At 48.4% G+C, this 19,327-nt stretch overlaps 1 protein-coding gene across 1 annotated transcript in view; it reads right to left on the reverse strand.

Moving 5' to 3' along the window:
* The window catches only part of SLC2A9 (solute carrier family 2 member 9), a 183,353-nt gene that overhangs the window by 111,819 nt on the left and 52,207 nt on the right, over positions 1-19,327 (reverse strand). The window contains exon 5 of the mRNA XM_079920325.1: positions 14,076-14,221. Coding sequence (XP_079776451.1) covers positions 14,076-14,221 — 146 coding nt within the window. The remainder of the gene's footprint in view (positions 1-14,075; positions 14,222-19,327) is intronic.

Below are 19,327 nucleotides of genomic sequence, written 5' to 3' on the forward strand. Positions count from 1 at the left end.
CCTAACATGGGACCGCTAAGTGCTACGGAGAGTGACTCTCAGATGAGTCCCTGTGGCGCCAGTTAGAGCCTGTTGTGTTCAGTAAAGCATGAGGTCAGAGCCCTCACACTTGCTTATTTTATTTACGAGGGAAGAAAAATGGAGTCTTGTCTGCCGAGATGATTTTCACTCTCTCTCAGGTAAGGTGAGTGGGTCTTGCGGTAACTCAGTTATCTTCCTCTTTCATCTGCAAGGCTCCCTTTTTTAAAATAGACGTCTAGGTCCTATTTCCCCCAAGCTATAGATGACCTCAGGCCTTTCCATACATAAAACCCTCCTGGACCATGATGAGATAGCAAAAACTTTTAAGTAGAGTTGGAATCATTGATCTTATCCCAAGTCAGGTTCTAATTTAAGGACATCACATCGTGCCATCGCCCCCCGGTCAAGTGGAGCCGGGAAGGTGATGCTGGTGGCCACTCCTGCCGCTGCCAGGACAGGCTCCCAAGGCCGCCGAGCTCCATGCTACTGGAGGTGAGACGGGGAGGAAGGAGATCTCCCTCACAGGACTATTTGGGGGATGAAATGGGCTATTTTTCTTTATATGTCTTCATATTTAAGATCTCATTCATTAGACTCAAGGCTAACATTCATCCAGCTCTCCAAGTGTCAAGCTCCATGCTGGATACTTTACAAATGTAACTGCAACAAAGTTTAAAAACATAGAGTTCATGGTGTCTTCGAATCACAACCTTGGTTTTTGTCTCCTACATTCATTCAAAATGTAATCACTGAGGGTGCCCTTCCCCACCCCATCTCAGGGATCTTAGATGGTCCCAGAGTCACAGTTTCAAAATCAACCTGATGATTTTGAAACTGTGACGAATTTTCCACCCCCCTCCCCCTGCCAGTCCAAGCTTGCATCGAGCTGGAGTCTGCAGTGGAAAGAGGTGGGGGTGGGAGGTAGATGTTTGAGCTTCATTTTTCTTCCTCCCCCTTCCCTCCCCCAGCTTCTACCCAGCGTCTGACCACCCCCCTCCCCACAACGATGGAAGAGGTAAAGAACTAGGTCAGCTCCCTGGGGCTGGCAGGACGTTTATAGCTGATATTCCTTCCTTGTGAGCATTTTCACAGGAATTCTGGAGAGTTCCATCCCTGGGATCAAGCCCCCTCCCACCGCAGTTTCCCTGACCTGGGAGTTTGCATCTTGTTTTCTCTCTCTTCTGAAGAGTCATCTCCTCTGCAGCCCCAAGGAATCCAAGGTCAAGGCTACTGTGTACTGTGAAAGTTGTGCCCAGTGCCCCCAGGGGGTGAGTTGAGGCTGAAATCCAGCCCACTCTGACCTCCAAACTGAGGGCCCTCGGGGCTGGTTATTAACCTTGCTTTTTACTTCCTGTGTTTTATGATGAGTTGATATCTTGGAGAGACTCCCCCTCCCAGGCTAGCTAATTCCTAGCAAACAACTTGCCTGGGAGCATGCCTTTAACACACAAACCAACCAATCCAGAGCCCACACCAACCACTTCCTCTATTTAACTCTGACACACCAAGTCAATATGCCCCCTGCCCTAAATCGCCCCAGGGCCAGGTACCAGACAAGTAGAGACAGCCTCTGTAGCCCTGGGACCACGTGAAATTATTCAAACTATGTCATCCTGAGCTTTCCCAAGCTTGCCTCCCCCATTCCTTCCCACAGAAGCCACAATAAAGGCTCTGGGCCGCGCCCTGTCCTCTCTCCTTCTGCCTCCTGACACACCCTGGTGCTTCCTCGTGTGGCCCTGCATGGGGTGGTGCGCACCTTCACAAGGGGACTGTGAATAATCAACTCTTCTTTCAAAGGCAGTGCCTCTGTGTCTGCCACCTTACAATGCCCAATGAAAGCCAAATCCCAGGTGTATTTTAGAGCAGCTGGGTCACCCTCTCCCTCAGGCATGGTGCCACATGGGTTCCTGCTGCAGGGGAGCACTTCTTTCTGGAATCCACTGCCTGTTACCTTCCAGGACACCTCTCGCCTGGTTCTTCTCCCGTTTCTTTGAGCACCTTCCCAGGGATCTGAGCCCAGCCCTCTTTTCTGTTCGTCTCCATCACTTCCCCCAGGGCAGTGGTTCTTAGACGTGGCTGCACGTTCGAATCACCTGGGGGATTTTGAAAACTACTGATGCCCATGGTCTCCCACACTTGGAGATCTGGGGTTAATGGGCCTGGGGGTGTGGCCTGGGCGCTGGGTTGTTCAAGCTGTCCAGGTGGCTCCGGTGGCAACCAGTTGAGAACCTAGGGGCTCACCTCCACCTGCGGCAGACAGTGGCGTGTGGCGCAGAACTGAGGGGCTCATCCCCCAGCTGCCAGGAGTGTTGTTGGCTGTGCGAGAGCAGGTGGGTCCCCTTGAAGGATGCTTCCTCCACAAGGCAACTCACGCCTCCTTAGCAGCAAGGTTCACCCAGCGGCTGGCTGACGTGGAGGCACAAAGGCCTCTCCTCCCCCGCCTGAAAGTGGTGCGTCTCTGACGGGTCCTCCCAGGTCCAAAGCTCCCTGCGGGCTGAGACCTCTGTGGCGACTGAGGGCAGCTCGTCCTCTCCCTCTGCTGAGTCCTGCTTCCTTTACTGCCTGACAGGTGTTGATCTGAGAACACTCCCCAATCAACTTCCTGCTCACAGATCTCCATCTCAGTGTCTCTTCCCTGGGGAACCCAACCTCAGACACATGTATGGGGCCATGACTCCCAACCTCTACATCCGGGCCACACCTCTCACTGGGGCCCCTAACTCACATTTCCAGTTGCCTAGGGGACAGTGCCACTGATAACCCTTGGGTTCCATAATCTCTGCATGGTGTCCCCCACCTCCCAGCCCACGCATGCCTGTCCCTGGACCACAGTTGGGGCTATCACCACCTGTCCAGAAATTCAATTAAGAAACCCGACATCGCCTCCATTCCCGCCTTTAACTCACAGGCCTCCCACCGCCATCCGATCTGCTGCCTATCCGCATATAATCCTATCGGCTCTGTTTCTGAAATCTCTGTCTTGTGCACCCTCTCCTTTTCTACCTTGCTAGCATTTGCCTTAGGGGAGTTTCTTACAACGTTTTGCCTGGATTCTGACAGCAGCATCTTAACTGTCCCGAAATCCTACTGCATTCTTTGCTTTCCCCTCACAGCCTCAGAGTGATCCTTCTAAAATGTGAATCTGACGTTCTAAGCTACTTCTCTGTCTAAAACTTTCAGCAGTTCCCTACTGCCCTCACGATCAAGTTCAAATCTCTTCGCCTGGAATACAAAGCCCTGTTTTATGACCACCCTTCCAGGATTCCAGCCTTGCCACTGGCTAGACAGAGGAGCCCTCTGCTCTGGTCCTGCCAACCCAAGGGCGCCCCTGAGCCTAACAAGCTGACTTCATGATGCTGTGCCTTTGCACCTGCTGCTTCCTCTCCCAGGAACGCCTGCCCTTATCCACAGAACATCTACGTATCCTCACAGTTTCGGCATTTCCTCCTCTGGATGACATCTCTTGCTGGTACAGAATCCCGTGAAAGCACTTGTTACCTGTACAGCACGTATTTCTTTATGGGTATGTCTCTCCGACCAGACTGAGCTTCTCAGGGCCGCCCCCTGCCATGTTGTTTTATGTTTCTTCCCAATGCCTGGCACTTGGCAGGTGTTCAGTAAATGCTTCTTGACTGAATACGTGTTGAGTAAGATGAATGGCATAGGTAAGCGATGCTGCAGGTAAGATAGAGACCCCTGAAATAACACACACCCCTGCTTTTAAAGTACTAAATACACACACACACACGCACACGCACACGCACACCACATATAAAACTTCCCTACATGGTATCCTATTAAAGGGCTAAAGTAGCATCAATAATAGTCCCCTATGAGGTATGATTATAATTTGCAGTCTGTAGAAGAGAAAAATGAGACCCACAAAGGTTAAGTAGCTGAGGCAAGCTCACGTGAGAAATTGGGGGACAGAGTTGAATAAGAGCGTGGCCCTTCTGAACTGTGCACGGGGCTCTTTTTGTGACATTATTCCTGATACCACATGGTTCTCAGTGCGAGGCAATACCCATCGCCTTCCCTCTCGGCAGCTGCTAGCTAAATAGTGAATTTATATGCAGATGATATTAGGCTGAACCAATCCTGCTCCTCTGTAGAAAGTTCTGTACAGAACTCATCAGAGATCACTCGAGCTCAGCTCCAGTGGCTCACGCGGTTACCAAAACGGATTCCACCAGGGTGAGGGGCAGGTCCGTGCATCAGCCATTCAGCGAGGGAGAAACAGTCACCTTCCGAAGGGATGCTCTGTAAAAGGGTTGAATGCACCTTGCTTGTTACTTGTCATAAGCTGGGTCTCACAGCACCGGTCAATGAAAGTCCATGGAACCCATGACCTCGATGTCCCCACAACCATCTTCCAGAGGGGGGACGCTGCTGGCTGCAGCTAACAGAGCCCTGGGGTGGGGACCATGTCCCCAGCTGTGTCTGCACCACACTACACCACCTTATGATGGGTCAATCTCTCACCATCTCCACTCCAGATCTTGCAGAAGTCAACACAACCTGACCCCACAGGGTACAATCCAGACGCTAAGATGCTCAGGTCATTGCAGCAAACGTGTTGTTCTAGAATTGCTGATTCAGGTACAGTAAGTCCCCTACATACGAACCTTCAAGTTGCGAACTTCCAAAGATGCGAACATGTGTTTGCATGTCCTATCACGTAAGTTAGTTCACGTGTCTGGTGTACATTGTCACCTGTGTGCGTCCTCTACAAGTGGTTGTGCTTCTGTGTACTTTACTGTACAGTACTGTATAGAGTACAGTAGTACAGTATCTTTATTTCAAGCCCAGGATGTCTGGAAGCAAGCGTAAAATCAGCGGTGATATAGCTGGTACAGTGTAGCCAACTGTGTTAGTTGGGTCCCTAGGCTAACTTTGTTGGACTTATGAACGAATTGGACTTATGAACACGCTCTCGGAATGGAACTCGTTCGTATGTAGGGGACTTACTGTACGTATTCATGGTCTGACTCTGACTTCAACAACAAAAGACACCTCAAGAACATCGCTGTATGATTACCCTCGCATTTTCCTGTCTTAGAAATAATACTGAAATTACCCTCCCAGGGCGTAACACTCACCTCTCAGAAAGTTGTCCCAAGTGCCACACGTGAGTGAAGTGACCTGCGCAGGGTCACCTTTCAAGAAACGCCAGCTCCCTACCCGCTTCCTACAACATGTTTCTGCTTTTCGAAGGGTTTGAGTGCCTTCTGCTTCGCTTGGTTCTAGAGCAATCTTATGGGAAAGTAAGGTCAGTAGCTATTATTCCCATTTTACAGATAAGGAAACCGAGGCTGGAGAGGTGGAGAGAGGGGTTAAAAGTCCTGCAGCAAAATTTTCCATGAAATCAACTTTGTCCCTTCCTCATTTTAGAGAGAGAAATCCATGCAATGTTTAAAGGTTGTTGACCTGCAGAGTGCCTCCCCAGGCCAACCTACAGTGACAGGCTGACACTGAGCACGTGTGAATTTGCTGAGTGCTTCATACAGAGTAACTCGATTTCACCCTCACAACACCCCTGCCTCCATTCCCAGTTGACAGATGAGAAAACAAAGGCACCAAGAAGTTAAGTGATGAATGCATTCATAGTCATGCGTCTTATAAATGGCAGAGTGGTCCACCCACCCCAGGCAGTGTGGTACTCAGCTCTGTGCTCTTAACCTGAGCAGTCCAATTTCTCTGACGATACGTTTATAGAGATCACTGTTCTCTTTCCCGAGGGAATTAGGTAACCAGCATTCTTTTCTAAATAATGCTGCCTGAACTTGAAGCTCATTATGAACCCCTTCGTCAGGCTCCTGTGTTCTAGCTGAATCATCCTGGTTTCTGGGTCTCATTGTTCAGATCCAGTCATACCAGGGCTTCGTCTGTCACCTCCTGCTACAAATCCTCATTGTGGCTCATCTGTGATCAGATCAGTGTCCTCCAAATGGAGCTCAAGAAAGGAAGACAAAGAAATGTGGTTTGGGGCTTCCCTGGTGGCGCAGTAGTTGAGAGTCCGCCTGCCGATGCAGGGGACGTGGGTTCGTGCCCCGGTCTGGGAAGATCCCACATGCTGCGGAGCGGCTGGGCCCGTGAACCATGGCCGCTGAGCCTGCGCGCCCGGAGCCTGTGCTCCGCAGAGGGAGAGGCCACAACAGTGAGAGGCCCGTGTACCGCAAAAAAAAAAAAAAAAAAAGAAATGTGCCTTGTTCTGAGGCTCACAGAAGCACAAGGACGGCCTGTGATTTGGACTTTCCAATGGATGACCTGGATTCTGGGGATATGGAAGGTGTGACTGCCAGTGGTCATGTACCAGTCTAGTTACCAATGAGCTCCAAGACTTTGGGTCACAAATTTGGGCCATAACCTTGGGCCTTTCACAGCCCCACTCAGCTTCAGAATTAGACCCAAGTTCAGTTCTGGTTCTTCTACTTACTAGCTCTGGGGCCTTAAGCAAATTACTTGTTCTCTCTGGAATCGCATGAGAAGAGTAATTAACACTTATTTTGCAGGGTTGCTGTGAGGTTGACAGCTGCGATATCCTAGCGTGGGCCTGGTACGTGGTTGGAAGCCAAGAGATGTCGCTTCTTTTTTCCCTTTGCTGTGGTCCTGAGCCAATACAAGTTGCCCATCCTAATTGAAGAGTGTGTCTGCGATTAGATCTGCTACGCTGAGCCTGTGACTTCGTGTCTGGGTTGAGTGTATGAAACCCACCTTTCAGACACGAGCGGGAAGTCTAGGAGTTAAAGGCCAGCTTACCCACAATCTGGGGCTCCCATCTAATTTCATCAGCCACTGTCCCTGCTCCTTGGGTGCTCTGTCCCCCTTGGAGTCTCTGTCAGCTCTCTGGTGCCCCTTCCCTGGACACGGACACCCCTGGCGGCTCTTTGCTGAACCCACCAATGAACAAGCGTGGCACCCCTCCCCCTCGGGCGCTGCTTCCTCATCTTTAGAAGCTAGGCTGCACCTATGTGCATGCTCCCATCCCCTCTGCCTCTGAGTACCCTCCATTCTCTGCACACCAAGGATATGGGGCTGGATTTTCAAAGCAATGCTAACATCTCAGTGCCTTAACTCATTCATGTTGTCATTCATTCAATCTGTGGCACTCTTATCGAGCCACTCTGCTTCCACATGTGCCTAGCTCTCTCTCAATCTTCTTATTTTTATTTTTGTTTTTCCACTGGCCATTTGCTTTACCTGGAATGGTGTCTCCCTTCCCTACCACCTGGCTACCTAATTGTCCCCTTATCCTTAAGGTGGATACCACCCTCTCCAGAAAGGCTTCCCTGGGCGTCCCCTGCTGCCTTAGGGCTGCTCTGGTGGTCTATCCACGCTTGGGCTTTCTGCACGGAACGCCACTGTCTGTGGTCCCTTCCATCTGCCTTTCTAGTAGCGAGTTCCTTGCAGGCAGGGACTTTGCCTGTCTCATCTCTGTGAGGTCTGGTGCATTGTGTCTCCTCAATAAATACTGGTTGATTTGAGTTAGTCAGAATTATATGGCTATATGAGGTAGAAATTACAGATGCCAGTCTCCTGGAGTGGTCCAGCGGAGAAGTGAGGAGCGCCTGAATTTAGGGGCAGTGGTGGGGGAGGGAGAGGCGCTGCATCAGTTGGAGACTTGGTGGGAGATGGACAGGACCAGCAGGGGGTGGGAAGAAGCCAGGTTGGGTGAGGGTTACCGGAGAGGCATCTCTGGGAAAGCGCTAGGACTCTTCCCCCAGCAATCCGCCTCTGCTGCTGCTCCCATGCTTCACATGCATCTCAGCCCCAGAGGCCTCTCCCCCCGACCCTGCCTGCCTAGAACCTGTCTAAAATAGCCTCCCTCGCCACCCTCTCCCTCCTTCCTGCTTTGTTCTGCTTCACAGCATTCATTACTGACAGACTTCAAATATGTATCTGCCTCTGATCTATGTCCTCCACCAAAATGCAAGGTTCGTGAGGTCAGAGGTCCTTGTCTGTTTTGTTCACTGCTGTATAGAGCCTAGAACAGTGCCAGGCACACAGTAGGTGCTCAATAAATGTCTGTTGAATGAATGAATACATCACCAATAGACAAAGTCCAAATGGGGGCCTGGGCTCCTGCAGGCTGCAGACACTAGAGGGCACCCGACCACAGTCTGGATCTGGGCGAAGCGCCACGGAGTGCCCCAGACTTTGTGCTCGGGTCTTGGGCAGTAGCTCCCTGTCAAGTGAGAGTCCTGGGCTGCACTGCTTTGGTTACAGACGTACAGGGTGATATGAGCAAGGGTCTGGGCCAGACTCCCTGGCTAGTGGGTGGCCATGGGCAAGTTCTCCAACTTCCTGTGGGACTCGGTTTGCTCATCTGCAAAACGGGTATAATAATAGCAGTCAGGTCCTAGAGGATTGTTGTGTGTTGTGGGGAATCACATCAGACAGTGAAGAGCTCAGCACGGTTCCTGAAACAGGACAGCTCCTTCGGAAATGGGGCTGGAGTTTTTACCCATGTATTCAATAACATCTTCTGCGAGTCTTCTGGGTAAAGGGTACGTGCTCCAAGGATGACAGGTGAATTGGACACACCTGCCCTCACAGAGATGAAGGGAAGGACTGAGCAGTGTGCTTGAGGGTCTCACATACGATAACACATTCGTAATGCCTCCCCAAGTTTAAATCATGTCCAAGATCACTGGCCAGATAGCTCTGGGCAAGGTTTCTCCTGAGTCTCCATTTTCCAACCTGTAAAATGGGATGATGACAGAACCTATTTCCCAGGTTGAGATGAAATTTAAGTGAGATGATGTGGATGAAACCCACTGCTTGCAAATTCTAGGTCTCATGCTCCACCCTTTCATCTCCTCCTTTGCTGTGTGAATGAAGGATCATCCCTGCCCCCCTGGTCTCCAAATGGGGGGACTGGGGCTCAGAGGCACTGAGTGACTTGCACTAGACAGTCGGGCAAATCAAAGATCAGGATGGAATTGAGCTGCCATCTTGGAGGCTCAGCCTCCTGGCGTCACTTCAGATCTTACCTGTAAGGTTCCCCCCATGCCAGGGTGGTGAGGGGCCTGCATGAGATGGCTCAGGACCTATTTCCAAGAGAGAGTGGCCGCTACAGGGTGCACTGGATGGGGCTGGGCCGGGTGGCCAGGGGCTGAGGGTACCGTCCTCCTCTGCAGCCATGCAGCCCAGAATCAGGCACTGAATATCCCTGAGACTTGCTCTCCTCATCTGAGAAATGGGTCTAATGATGACAGTGCCCCCAGGGAGAATGAGCCATTGCACAAAGAGCGCTGGAGGCTGCAGGTGATGTAATCTCTTTGGACTCCTGTCCAGCAATATGTAGATGACAAGGCATTTCACATCCATCTTGTCTTTCCAACAGCCTCATGAGATGGGGATGATGATAAAATGGCCAAACTTCTGGAGGTGATAAGGGTGTACCTTTGCTGTTCAGAAGCATTTGTGTGAAGAGAACGTGTTATACTGGACCACAGACAGTAAGACCTGGCTGTGGGCAGGGAGCATTTTGTTATAAGCACTTCTATTGAGCTGGGTTCTGCCCGAGAAAGGCCAAGGCCAAAACAGCAGGGATTCTAGCACCCTGCATTCAAACCCCAGCTTTGCAGCTCGCTACCTGTGTGACCTTGAGCACATTTGTAAATCTCTCTCTGCCTCAGTGTCCTCATCTGTGAAATGGGGATGATACCGACGGTACCTAAACCATAGGGTGGTTGCATGGATTCCATGAGTTAACGTGTGGAAGAGGCCCACAGCAAATGTGACCTTTCGGAGCTCAGGGCCCAGGTCTGAGGATGCAATGACCCTGCTCTCTGCCTGACATTTGCTGAACTGTTCTGCCTTCAAGGTTTCCCTCTGAGGCATACAAGTCTGGCTGCTGGGGCCATGTGAGTCACAGGGCAGCACACTTAGGACCAAGCAAACCTCCAGAGCCACCCATCTCTTCCTTCTTGGGGCTCAGGAAACTCTCTCTTTCCAACACCCACGCCAGGTCGCCTACTCAGAGGGCAGCTGGGCTAACCGTTTTCCCCTGAAACTGTCTCAAAGACAGGACGGCAAAGTTCAGGCAAGCTTCAGAGACTGTCTTTAAAATTCCAGATGGCATGACTTCAAGATCAATTAAATGTACCTTTGTATCCCTTCAACCTTCCTTGCCTGCAAACTGAGATACGGGCCGAGCTGAAGCATCCCCAGCCCAGGGGCACGCGCCACCCACGGCATTAGCCATCACACAGCAGCTAGAGCAGACAGGAGCCTTGGAGGGACTCCATGTAGGCCCCTCCTTTTAGGAATGAGGAGCTCGAGGTCAGGAGAGGGGACAGCCCAGAGCCACAGCACAGCACTCGGTGGCCTTATGCCTGCCCACACACATCACAGCTGATGAGCACGGGGCTTCGCCTGTGCTCTCAGGAGCAAAACAACATTAGAAAATTCATGAATTGGGGTTTTCTACATCATTCCAAGGTCAAGGAAAGTTTGTGCATTCCCTCCACACCTAGGGAGCATCTCAGTGTCACGGACCCCACTGTCAGATCTATGATGATACAAAGAACTGAGACCTCTGACCTCTGTGCTTGGGAAAGATCGTCACGTGGATGAGCACTTGACTCTGTAGCAGAGCAAAGCAAGTCTCTTAAGAGAGGATTGTCATTTGAGGAAGACTGAGGTGGGAACAGCTAACTCTGATGGTTCACAGGAAAGAGGTGAGGCGGTGAGGGGTCCAGCATATGCCTTATATGGAATGAAGCCAAATGGAGCTAATATTTAGGGAGTGAGTCCTAAGAACTGTAAGCGTATCGTTGCATCTAATCTCACAAGAACTCAGTGAGCTGTGCACACTTATTGCCATCTTACTAACAAAGATGCACAGAGGTTAGCTGTGTCTAAAGCCACATAGCTAGTAGGTAGTAGAGCCAGGATCCTAACGCAGGCGTTGGTCCCAGGGTCCTTGCTCTGAGTCACTCTCCCTGGAGTTCTCAAAACTGAGTAGGCATCAGATTCCCCGGTGGCGGAGCCTCTTAAGACACAGATTGCTAAGTCGCACCCCCAGAGTTTCAGATTCAGCAGGAATCGGTGGGGGGCACAGATCACACTTTAAGGATATCTGCACGGCAGCCCTCTGACTACAGCTGGAAGTGGTCACTAAATCAACCTTAAAAATTGCAATTTTCAGACATGAGCTCTAACACTTGATAGATGCCAGAGCCCTTCCCACACAGAACAGAATTCTTTTTCCTACTGTTGGAGAGGAAGACTCAATTATAGCCGACACAGGGAGCTAACAGGACTCACACTGCCTCATTAGAAAGGCTGAATTATCTAAAAGAGAAAATTCAGAGCTCGGAAGGTCGTCTGAAGGAGATTGGACATCACCCTGTGAGGACCTCTGAAGTGGCAGCAAGGATGCGGAGGGGACAGTCTCTAATTTTTTTTTTTTTTTTGGCCGTACGCGGGCCTCTCACTGTTGCGGCCTCTCCCGTTGCGGAGCACAGGCTCCGGACGCGCAGACGCAGCGGCCATGGCTCACGGGCCCAGCCGCTCCGTGGCATGTGGGATCTTCCCGGACCGGGGCACGAACCCGCGTCCCCTGCATCGGCAGGCGGACTCCCAACCACTGCGCCACCAGGGAAGCCCCTCTAATTTTTTTGTTTTTTTCCTATTTCCCATCAAAGGAGATTCATCGTGTGGCTGCTCCCGACCCACCAGCATGTTTTCTCCGGCTATAGAAAACACCTGAGGCGTGCCCCAAATGAGAGTCTTCATTTCAAAGGGAAAAGATGTGATTTCTAAGTCACTGGAGAAATAAAGAAGATTCTCACCAGGTGAAAGTGGTGTTGGGCTGTCTGCATCCACTTTAACGTGGATGAATACGTGTCTTATATTTTTATAAAAATCAAACGGATTTTTCTTCCTGGGCTTGAACGAAGGACAGAGTTCAAGATGAAAAGCTCACGGAAAAGAAGTGTTCTCACGAGCTCAGGGGCTGGGGCCACATGAGAAACATATGAGACCGAAGAGGACTGGCCTGCCTGACTTCCTGTGCCAGGACTCTAAACTGTGGGGACGCCTCCCTGCGCTCCCCATCTGCAAGTCCCGCTCTGCACGTCCTACAGCACAGAGGTCATGGCTTCAAAGCCAGGAAGCTCAGGCTCCAACCAGGCTCCACTGCCTTCTTGCTGTAGCCATCTGGGGTAATTATTAAACCTCTCTGAGCCTGAACCTTTAACCTCTAACATAGAAAGTAATAATATTCATTTCGAAGGGCTGCTACATGAATTAAATGAGATATTGGCTGACATCTATTTACCACCAGCTCCAGGTACTGTTCCGAATGCTTGACATCTGTTTCCTTCTTCAAGCCTTACAAGAAACCTCCATGAGAGAGACGCCATTGTAATCTCATTGATAGGTAAGGAAACGGCTAAGAGAGGTTCAGAAACTTTACTCAAAGTCCCACAGCGCGTGGTGGTGGGGCTGGAAGGCAGACCCAGGCAGTCTGGCACCAGAACCCGCATGCCCGTGACTCGATGCTGCAGCTGCAACTGGGCTGCTGTGTGCCCTGCCCTTTGGAGTTCATTTGTCTATGACAGAATCACATTTTCTCACCTCTTTTTAATCTCGTGTGAAATTTTTCCTTAGCATTTTGTAGATTAACAATAATTGTTGTGATGACATCATAGTCATTTTGTATTACCAATTCTCTGTGTTACAATGTGCCAAGAAAAAGCTACCGTCCTTGAGCAAACATGGGATACTTCTAAAAGGTGACTGCAAACTGGCCAGAGTAACCTTAACGTGTTCCCCAAGGGAGGAATTTATGGATTACTTTCTCTTTACACAACAAAATAAACTGGCAGTGAGTGACAAGAACAAAGTCACATCTGTTTAGGAATTGAAAACATTATTCTAATTAATTGTTCCCAATGTGGAATCAAAACGACAAATTATTTAGAAAAATAACATTGAGAAAGTGGCATACTAAAATTTTGGGAATGTTGGCAAATCTATGTTCAAGGAAAAAAATGTATGAATAATAATGAAAAGGCAGAAATTAAAATTGGAAAGCAATAAAATGGATAACAGAGTTTAGTCTTTCAAATAGCAAAATTAGAGGCAACCCTTTGGACATGTTATTTAAAAAGGGAGAGAGCAGGGGGTTCCCTGGTGATCTAGTGGTTAGGATTCAGCGCTTTCACTTCTGTGGCCTGGGTTCAATCCCTGGTCAGGGAAATGAGATCCCACAAGCCCTGCAGTGTGGTCAAAAAAACAAAAAAACAGAAAAAAAAAAAGAGAGAGAGAGAGAGAAAGCAAAATCAAATTAAGTCAAGAGAGAAGATATAAAGAACAGACATGAGGATGTTAAAACCTACATAGCTGTATGTATATTTGTGTGCATATCTGAATGTTTCAATGAAATGAGTGATTTTATTGAAAAGGCAGCAATTTTTAAAACTGACTTTACGTGGGTGAGGTGTTCCTCCTTGCCAAGGCCACACAGCAAGTACATGCCTGTACTGGGATTTAAAGTCAGGCCTTCCTGTTTCCAAAACAGAAAGCCAACAACAGAAGCCTGTGCAATTACATATTAATGTGGGAAAGAAAGGCTCAAGAGTGAGGTAGAGAGAAGCCAAACATCTTGGAAAGATGCCCAAAATATATTAAATGAAGACGGCAAGTAACAGAACAATGTATATGGCATGATTCCATTAAAAAACAAAACAAAACTATGTACATATAAGTTTAGATAAGCAAAGAAAAAAGCCTAAATGAAAATTATTGAGCTGTTAACAATAGCTATTGGCTGGGTGGATTCGAACATTCTGTAAGGTTTGAATTTTTTGTATATTTTTTATTTTCTAAAAAAAAAATCAAACCCAATCAAAGAAACTCAACAACAACTCTTGTACAATAATAAGCAAAAGGCTTGAATGCCCAAGAATTCTAGGACATAGGGACAAGCTTTTGGAGGAAGGGCTCACCTCTGACTACCCTTCGTCTGGCAAGGGACGTGGGGAGCAGAGATGGTGACATGAAGTGCGAACAGACGTGGTTGGCTGGGGAGCCACACTTACCTTTCCCAGCAGCTCAGGAAGGCCCAGCAGCTGCCCCGTGAACACGCCAATGCAGATGAAGATGGCGGTCACCTGCCCCAGAGAGCCGCGGATCTCCTTGGGCGAGATCTCGCTCAGGTACATGGGGAGCACGCTGAGGGCGATGCCTGTGAAGGAAGCATGGCAGCAGTGAGAGAGCTGTCTTCTTCAAGGAAGACTCTGGTCATGGTACCTCCCTCTGTTCTGTGCTTGACAAAAATAGTGCTGTAGCCACAACACCATTCCCAGCACTCTGCACAAATTGTCAACATTTTAACATGCACTTTATTATTTACTCCATAGAGTATGGCTGGGAGGTGGATGTCATAGGAGGGGAAATGGTGGTAGCTGATGGCAGTGATGCTAGTGGTGATGGTGACGGTGGTGATAATAATAACCAACGCACATGGTGCCTACCGAGTAGCAGGGATCTTCCTTCTCTCTTTACATATATTAACTTATCTATTTTAAATAACAACCCTCTGAAGTAAATGTACTATCATTATCCCCATCCTAAATATGAGAAAACTGAGGCACAGAGAGGTTGAGTAACTTTCCCAAATCACCAAGGGACATCCAAAAATGCTCCAAGAGATTATTTGCCCAGTAGATCAGGTCTCTGATTCTAGAACTCGAACTTTCCCGCCAGCTAACGGCACCTCCTTAGGTAAATCATGGAACTCAGTTATGACAGATACTGTTAAACCCATTGTACAGCATTTTATAGACGACGTCATTCACATAGGGTCTCATAACCTTTGAGATAAATTTATGTGTTCAAAGGCTTATGACTGATATTTCTATTTTAAAAGTAATAGTTATAAATATGTCTCATAAAACATAATACTCTGCACTCATAGAGGTTCTGTTAGTAAAAATATCATGAGGCCTTGTCAGGTTCAAGAAACTTTGTTTTCTACTCATTTCGGGGCAGGTTTATTCTTAAGACCCTTTATAGACCCATGAAGGTCTACAAATGCACTTATCCCAGGCAGATTCGTGGCTTGCTTATTATACTCTGAGTCACACTGCTTCCTGGGTCAAATCCCTGCAACTTACAAAAGTTGAGGACTTGGGCTGAGAGAGTTAGCCTCTCTCAGCCTCAGTTTCTCTATCTACAAGTTGGGGATGAGAACTGAGTCTGACTTCATAGGATTGCTGTGAGAGTTCATTGAGATTTGCTCAGCGTTTCACTCAGCGTACAAGTCAGCATTACTAGCACTAACTACTATTGTCTTCTAATTTTTCACCAGATTGTTTGGGCAATCAAAAATTTCTTTCCTGCCCTGGCCTCCTGATGCCTAGAGGTTAGAGTACAGTTCCCGACACACTTTAGGCACCAATCGATGTGTTTCATCTTAAGCTGGATTCACCCCAGTTTCTAGCATTCAGGGAAGCCCTTCCTAAAAAGAAATGGTGAAGGGAATGTGCTGCCCAATTTATAAGCTGAGCATCTCATTCATTGCATCTCAGCCCAGGATAACTTCTTCTGGTTCAGCACACAAGGGAAACACGCTTAAGGTGCAAAGAGACAGGAATTATCTCCAAAGCTGCAACACAAACCAGATGCTATCTGAATTTTTATCCCAAACACACATATTGAGAGCATCTGGCCTCATGGAAAAATCAAGTGGCCACGGATCAATGTGGCACCTTGTTGCTTAGGGGGCAGTGGAATAGAGAGGAAGGCGCAGGATTCAAGTCCCACAGCCCTGCTTTCCTCACTAGGTGACCTTGATCAAGTGAGTTAGCTTCTCCTAGCCTCCGCCTACCCATCTATGAAAGAAGGGTCATAATTGCTGTCCATTCCTGTTGCGGTGGGAATAAAATTACTACATATAAAGCACCTGGCTCACTTTTGGTCACTTGATGGACACTTGGAAAACTGTTAGGTCCTCACCCTGACACTCCCCCTACCCTCTGGGGATAATTATCATCATCATCTCACGAAAAGCTATTAAGGAAATGATACGGCTGGTAGGAAAGAGGAGGCATGGTCGTGGTAATGGACGTGGCACACGGTTGGCACAGGAAGAACGCCTCCTTCACAGGGCGCCTGCGCAGACTGAATCCCTGGAGAACGCTTAGCAGAGTGAAAGGCACACAGGACACTGTCAATTAATGGAGACTCTTCTTCCTTGCCCATTGTGAAATTTCGGGCAAAAATGAGATGCTGCTGGCTAAACCAGTGGTGAGCCATGAGGAGGTAGCCGGCTGTAGGAGGACCAACTCATCCCAGTTTGCCAGGGACCATCCTGGCTTTAGCACTGTCCCGGGAAGCCCCTGAGTTCCGGGCAAATGAGGATGGTTGATTACCCTGGGCTCGTGTCGCTGCACCAAGCATCCCACACACCTGAGTGGCCCCTCTTGACCTGTGACCCTGTATCCTGCCATTCTTCCCCTCTAGGTGCCCCAGCCTTACGATTTACCAGACACTCCAGACTCATTCTGATCGTGGGATATCAGCCTTTGTCGTTCTGTTTATCCCGAGTCCTCTGTCCTCACAGCTCCACAGGCTGACGCCCCACTGTCCTTCCCGTCTCAGCTCAGCCTCACTACCTCCCGCTAACGGGAACTAATGTGACCCAACGGGTCCATTGCAGATAGAATCAGGTTAAGGTGAGGTCACACTGGATTAGGGTGGGCCCTAAACCCAATGACTGGTGTCCTTGTAAGATGATAAGACACAGGGAGACACAGAGGGAAGAGGGGCGCGTGAAGATGGAGACAGAGATTGGAGTGATGCTGCCGCAAGCCAGGGAATGCCAAGGCTTCCCGGCAGCACCAGAAGCCAGGAGAGGCATGAAACAGATTCTCCTTCAGAGCCTCCAGAAGGGACCAACCCTGCAGATACCTTGATTTTGGACTTCTGGCCTCCAGAACTCTGAGAGCATAATTTCTGTTGTTTTCAGCCCCCCAGTTGTGGTTTTTGGTGACAGCAGCCATAGGAAACTGCCCTACCTCCTCATGGAGGCCTTCACCCGTCGAAATCAATCCCTCCCCGTCATTCCTTATCTCTCCATCCTGTCTTATGTTCCTCATGGCACTCAGTGCTTTTTGAAAGTATCTTGTTCGGTATTTACAGGGGACCCTTGAACAGCATGGCTTTGAACCATGCAGGTCCACTTATACTCACATTTTTTTCACTAAATACGTACGACAGTGCCACACAATCCGATGTTGAATTCGCAGATGCAGAACCACATATATGGAGGGTCGACTGTAAAGTTGCGCGTGAATTTTTGACTGCACTGAGGGTCGGCACCGCTAACCACCGCGTTGTTCAAGGGTCACCTGTACTTGTATATTGTCTGTTTCCCCACTTCCAGCCACAGAAAATTTCCTTCGGAGAACAGCGCCAGACCCAGCACACGTGCTTGATCAAAGTCTATTGGGTCCCCAAGGCACTTTCACTCTACCGTTATTTATTTAACCAAGGCTGCGGTAAAGGTGAGGTTGCTGGGGTCGCCAGTGGTTGGGAGTTGCAGACCGGCAGGCTGGTGCGGTCATAATTGTGGTCTATGGGAACAGGCCTCAAAGGCCAGTCCTACAGGGGCTGCAGACTCCAAGTGCACAGAGGGCAGAGTGCCTCTCATCTAAAACATCAACAACAGTTCCAATCTACCGAGCAGTTCACAACTTCCAGAACCACTTTACAGTCTTCCGCTTCCTCAGGGTACGTGGCCTGATGCAATGAAAGGAGCAACTGGGGATAGGCTCCCTCACACAGAGCTAGCCTAACTTCCAGATTCCTCCTAGAGTCCAGTTCCAGAGGTAGCATTTTAGCCCATACAAAGCAGAAGGGATTGAGGGAAAATATTGTCTAAGGGCACTCAAAGATGTTGCAGGAAATACTCCAGGGACAACTGGATAATTGCATTTTTCTATGGGGTTGCAGAAAAATTTGAGTCCAGTCCAAAACTAAGCGTTTCACTGAATATAAACTTAAATTTGAAGATTAAAGTATGACACACATTTTTAAATTGCACAAATAATATGTGTGCAGTTTGATGAATCATCACAAAATGTATACACCTGTGTAACCTCCACCCGGGTCAAGAATCAACTTACGGGCTTCCCTGGTAGCGCAGTGGTTGAGAGTCCGCCTGCTGATGCAGGGGACACAGGTTCGTGCCCCGGTCCGGGAAGATCCCACATGCTGCAGAGCGGCTGGGCCCAAGAGCCATGGCCACTGAGCCTGCACGTCCGGAGCCTGTGCTCCGCAACGGGAGAGGTCACAACAGTGAGAGGCCCGCGTATCGCAAAAAAAAAAAAAAAGAATCAACTTACAAGACCAACACCGCAGAAAGCCCCCATACTGTGCTCCCTCAGAATCACTATCCTTCCTCTCCTTCCCAAAGATCACCACCAGCCTAACTGCAATCACCAAAGATTAGCATATGGAATCAGAGAATATGTACTTCTTTTATTTCTTGCTTCTTTTGCTGATATTATGTTTGTGAAATGCATCAGTGTTGTAGCATGTAGCTCTAATCTGTCTGTTTTCATTGCTGTGTAGTATTCCAATGTGTAAGTATTCCACAATTTATCCACCCTACTATTGATGGACAGTTTGGGGTTAACACTAATAGTGACCCTATTTACAACAGCCAAGACATGGAAGCAACCTAAATGTCCATCGACAGATGAATGGATAAAGAAGATGTGGTACATATATACAGTGGAATATTACTCAGCCATAAAAAAGAACAAAATAATGCCATTTGCAGCAACATGGATGCAACTAGAGATTATCATACTAAGTGAAGTCAGAAAGAGAAAGACAAATACCAAATGATATCACTTACATATGGAATCTAAGATATGACACAAATGAACTTGTTTATCAAACAGAAATTGACTCACAGACAATTTCTTTAGAACAGACTTGTGGTTGCCAAAGCAGGGTTGGGGAGGGATGGATTGGTAGTTTGGGATTAGCAGATACAAACTATTAGATATATGCATAACTGAGTTGCTTTGCTGTACACTGGAAACTAATATAACACTGGAAATCAACTACGCTTCAATAAAATAAAGTTTAAAAATACTAATAGTGCCCCATAAATATTCTTGTACAAGTCTTTTGGTGCACATGTATGGATAACCGAAAATGTATACATATATGACCGCAAAATCATTGTTTTGGAATGATATTGGCCTGTAATTTTCCTTTCTTGTAAAGCTCCTACTAGGATATACAATCAAGGATACATTCATTTTATAAAATGAGT

Source organism: Stenella coeruleoalba, assembly GCF_951394435.1.
Source record: "Stenella coeruleoalba genome assembly, chromosome: 4".
In the NCBI taxonomy this organism is placed as follows: Eukaryota; Metazoa; Chordata; class Mammalia; order Artiodactyla; family Delphinidae; genus Stenella; species Stenella coeruleoalba.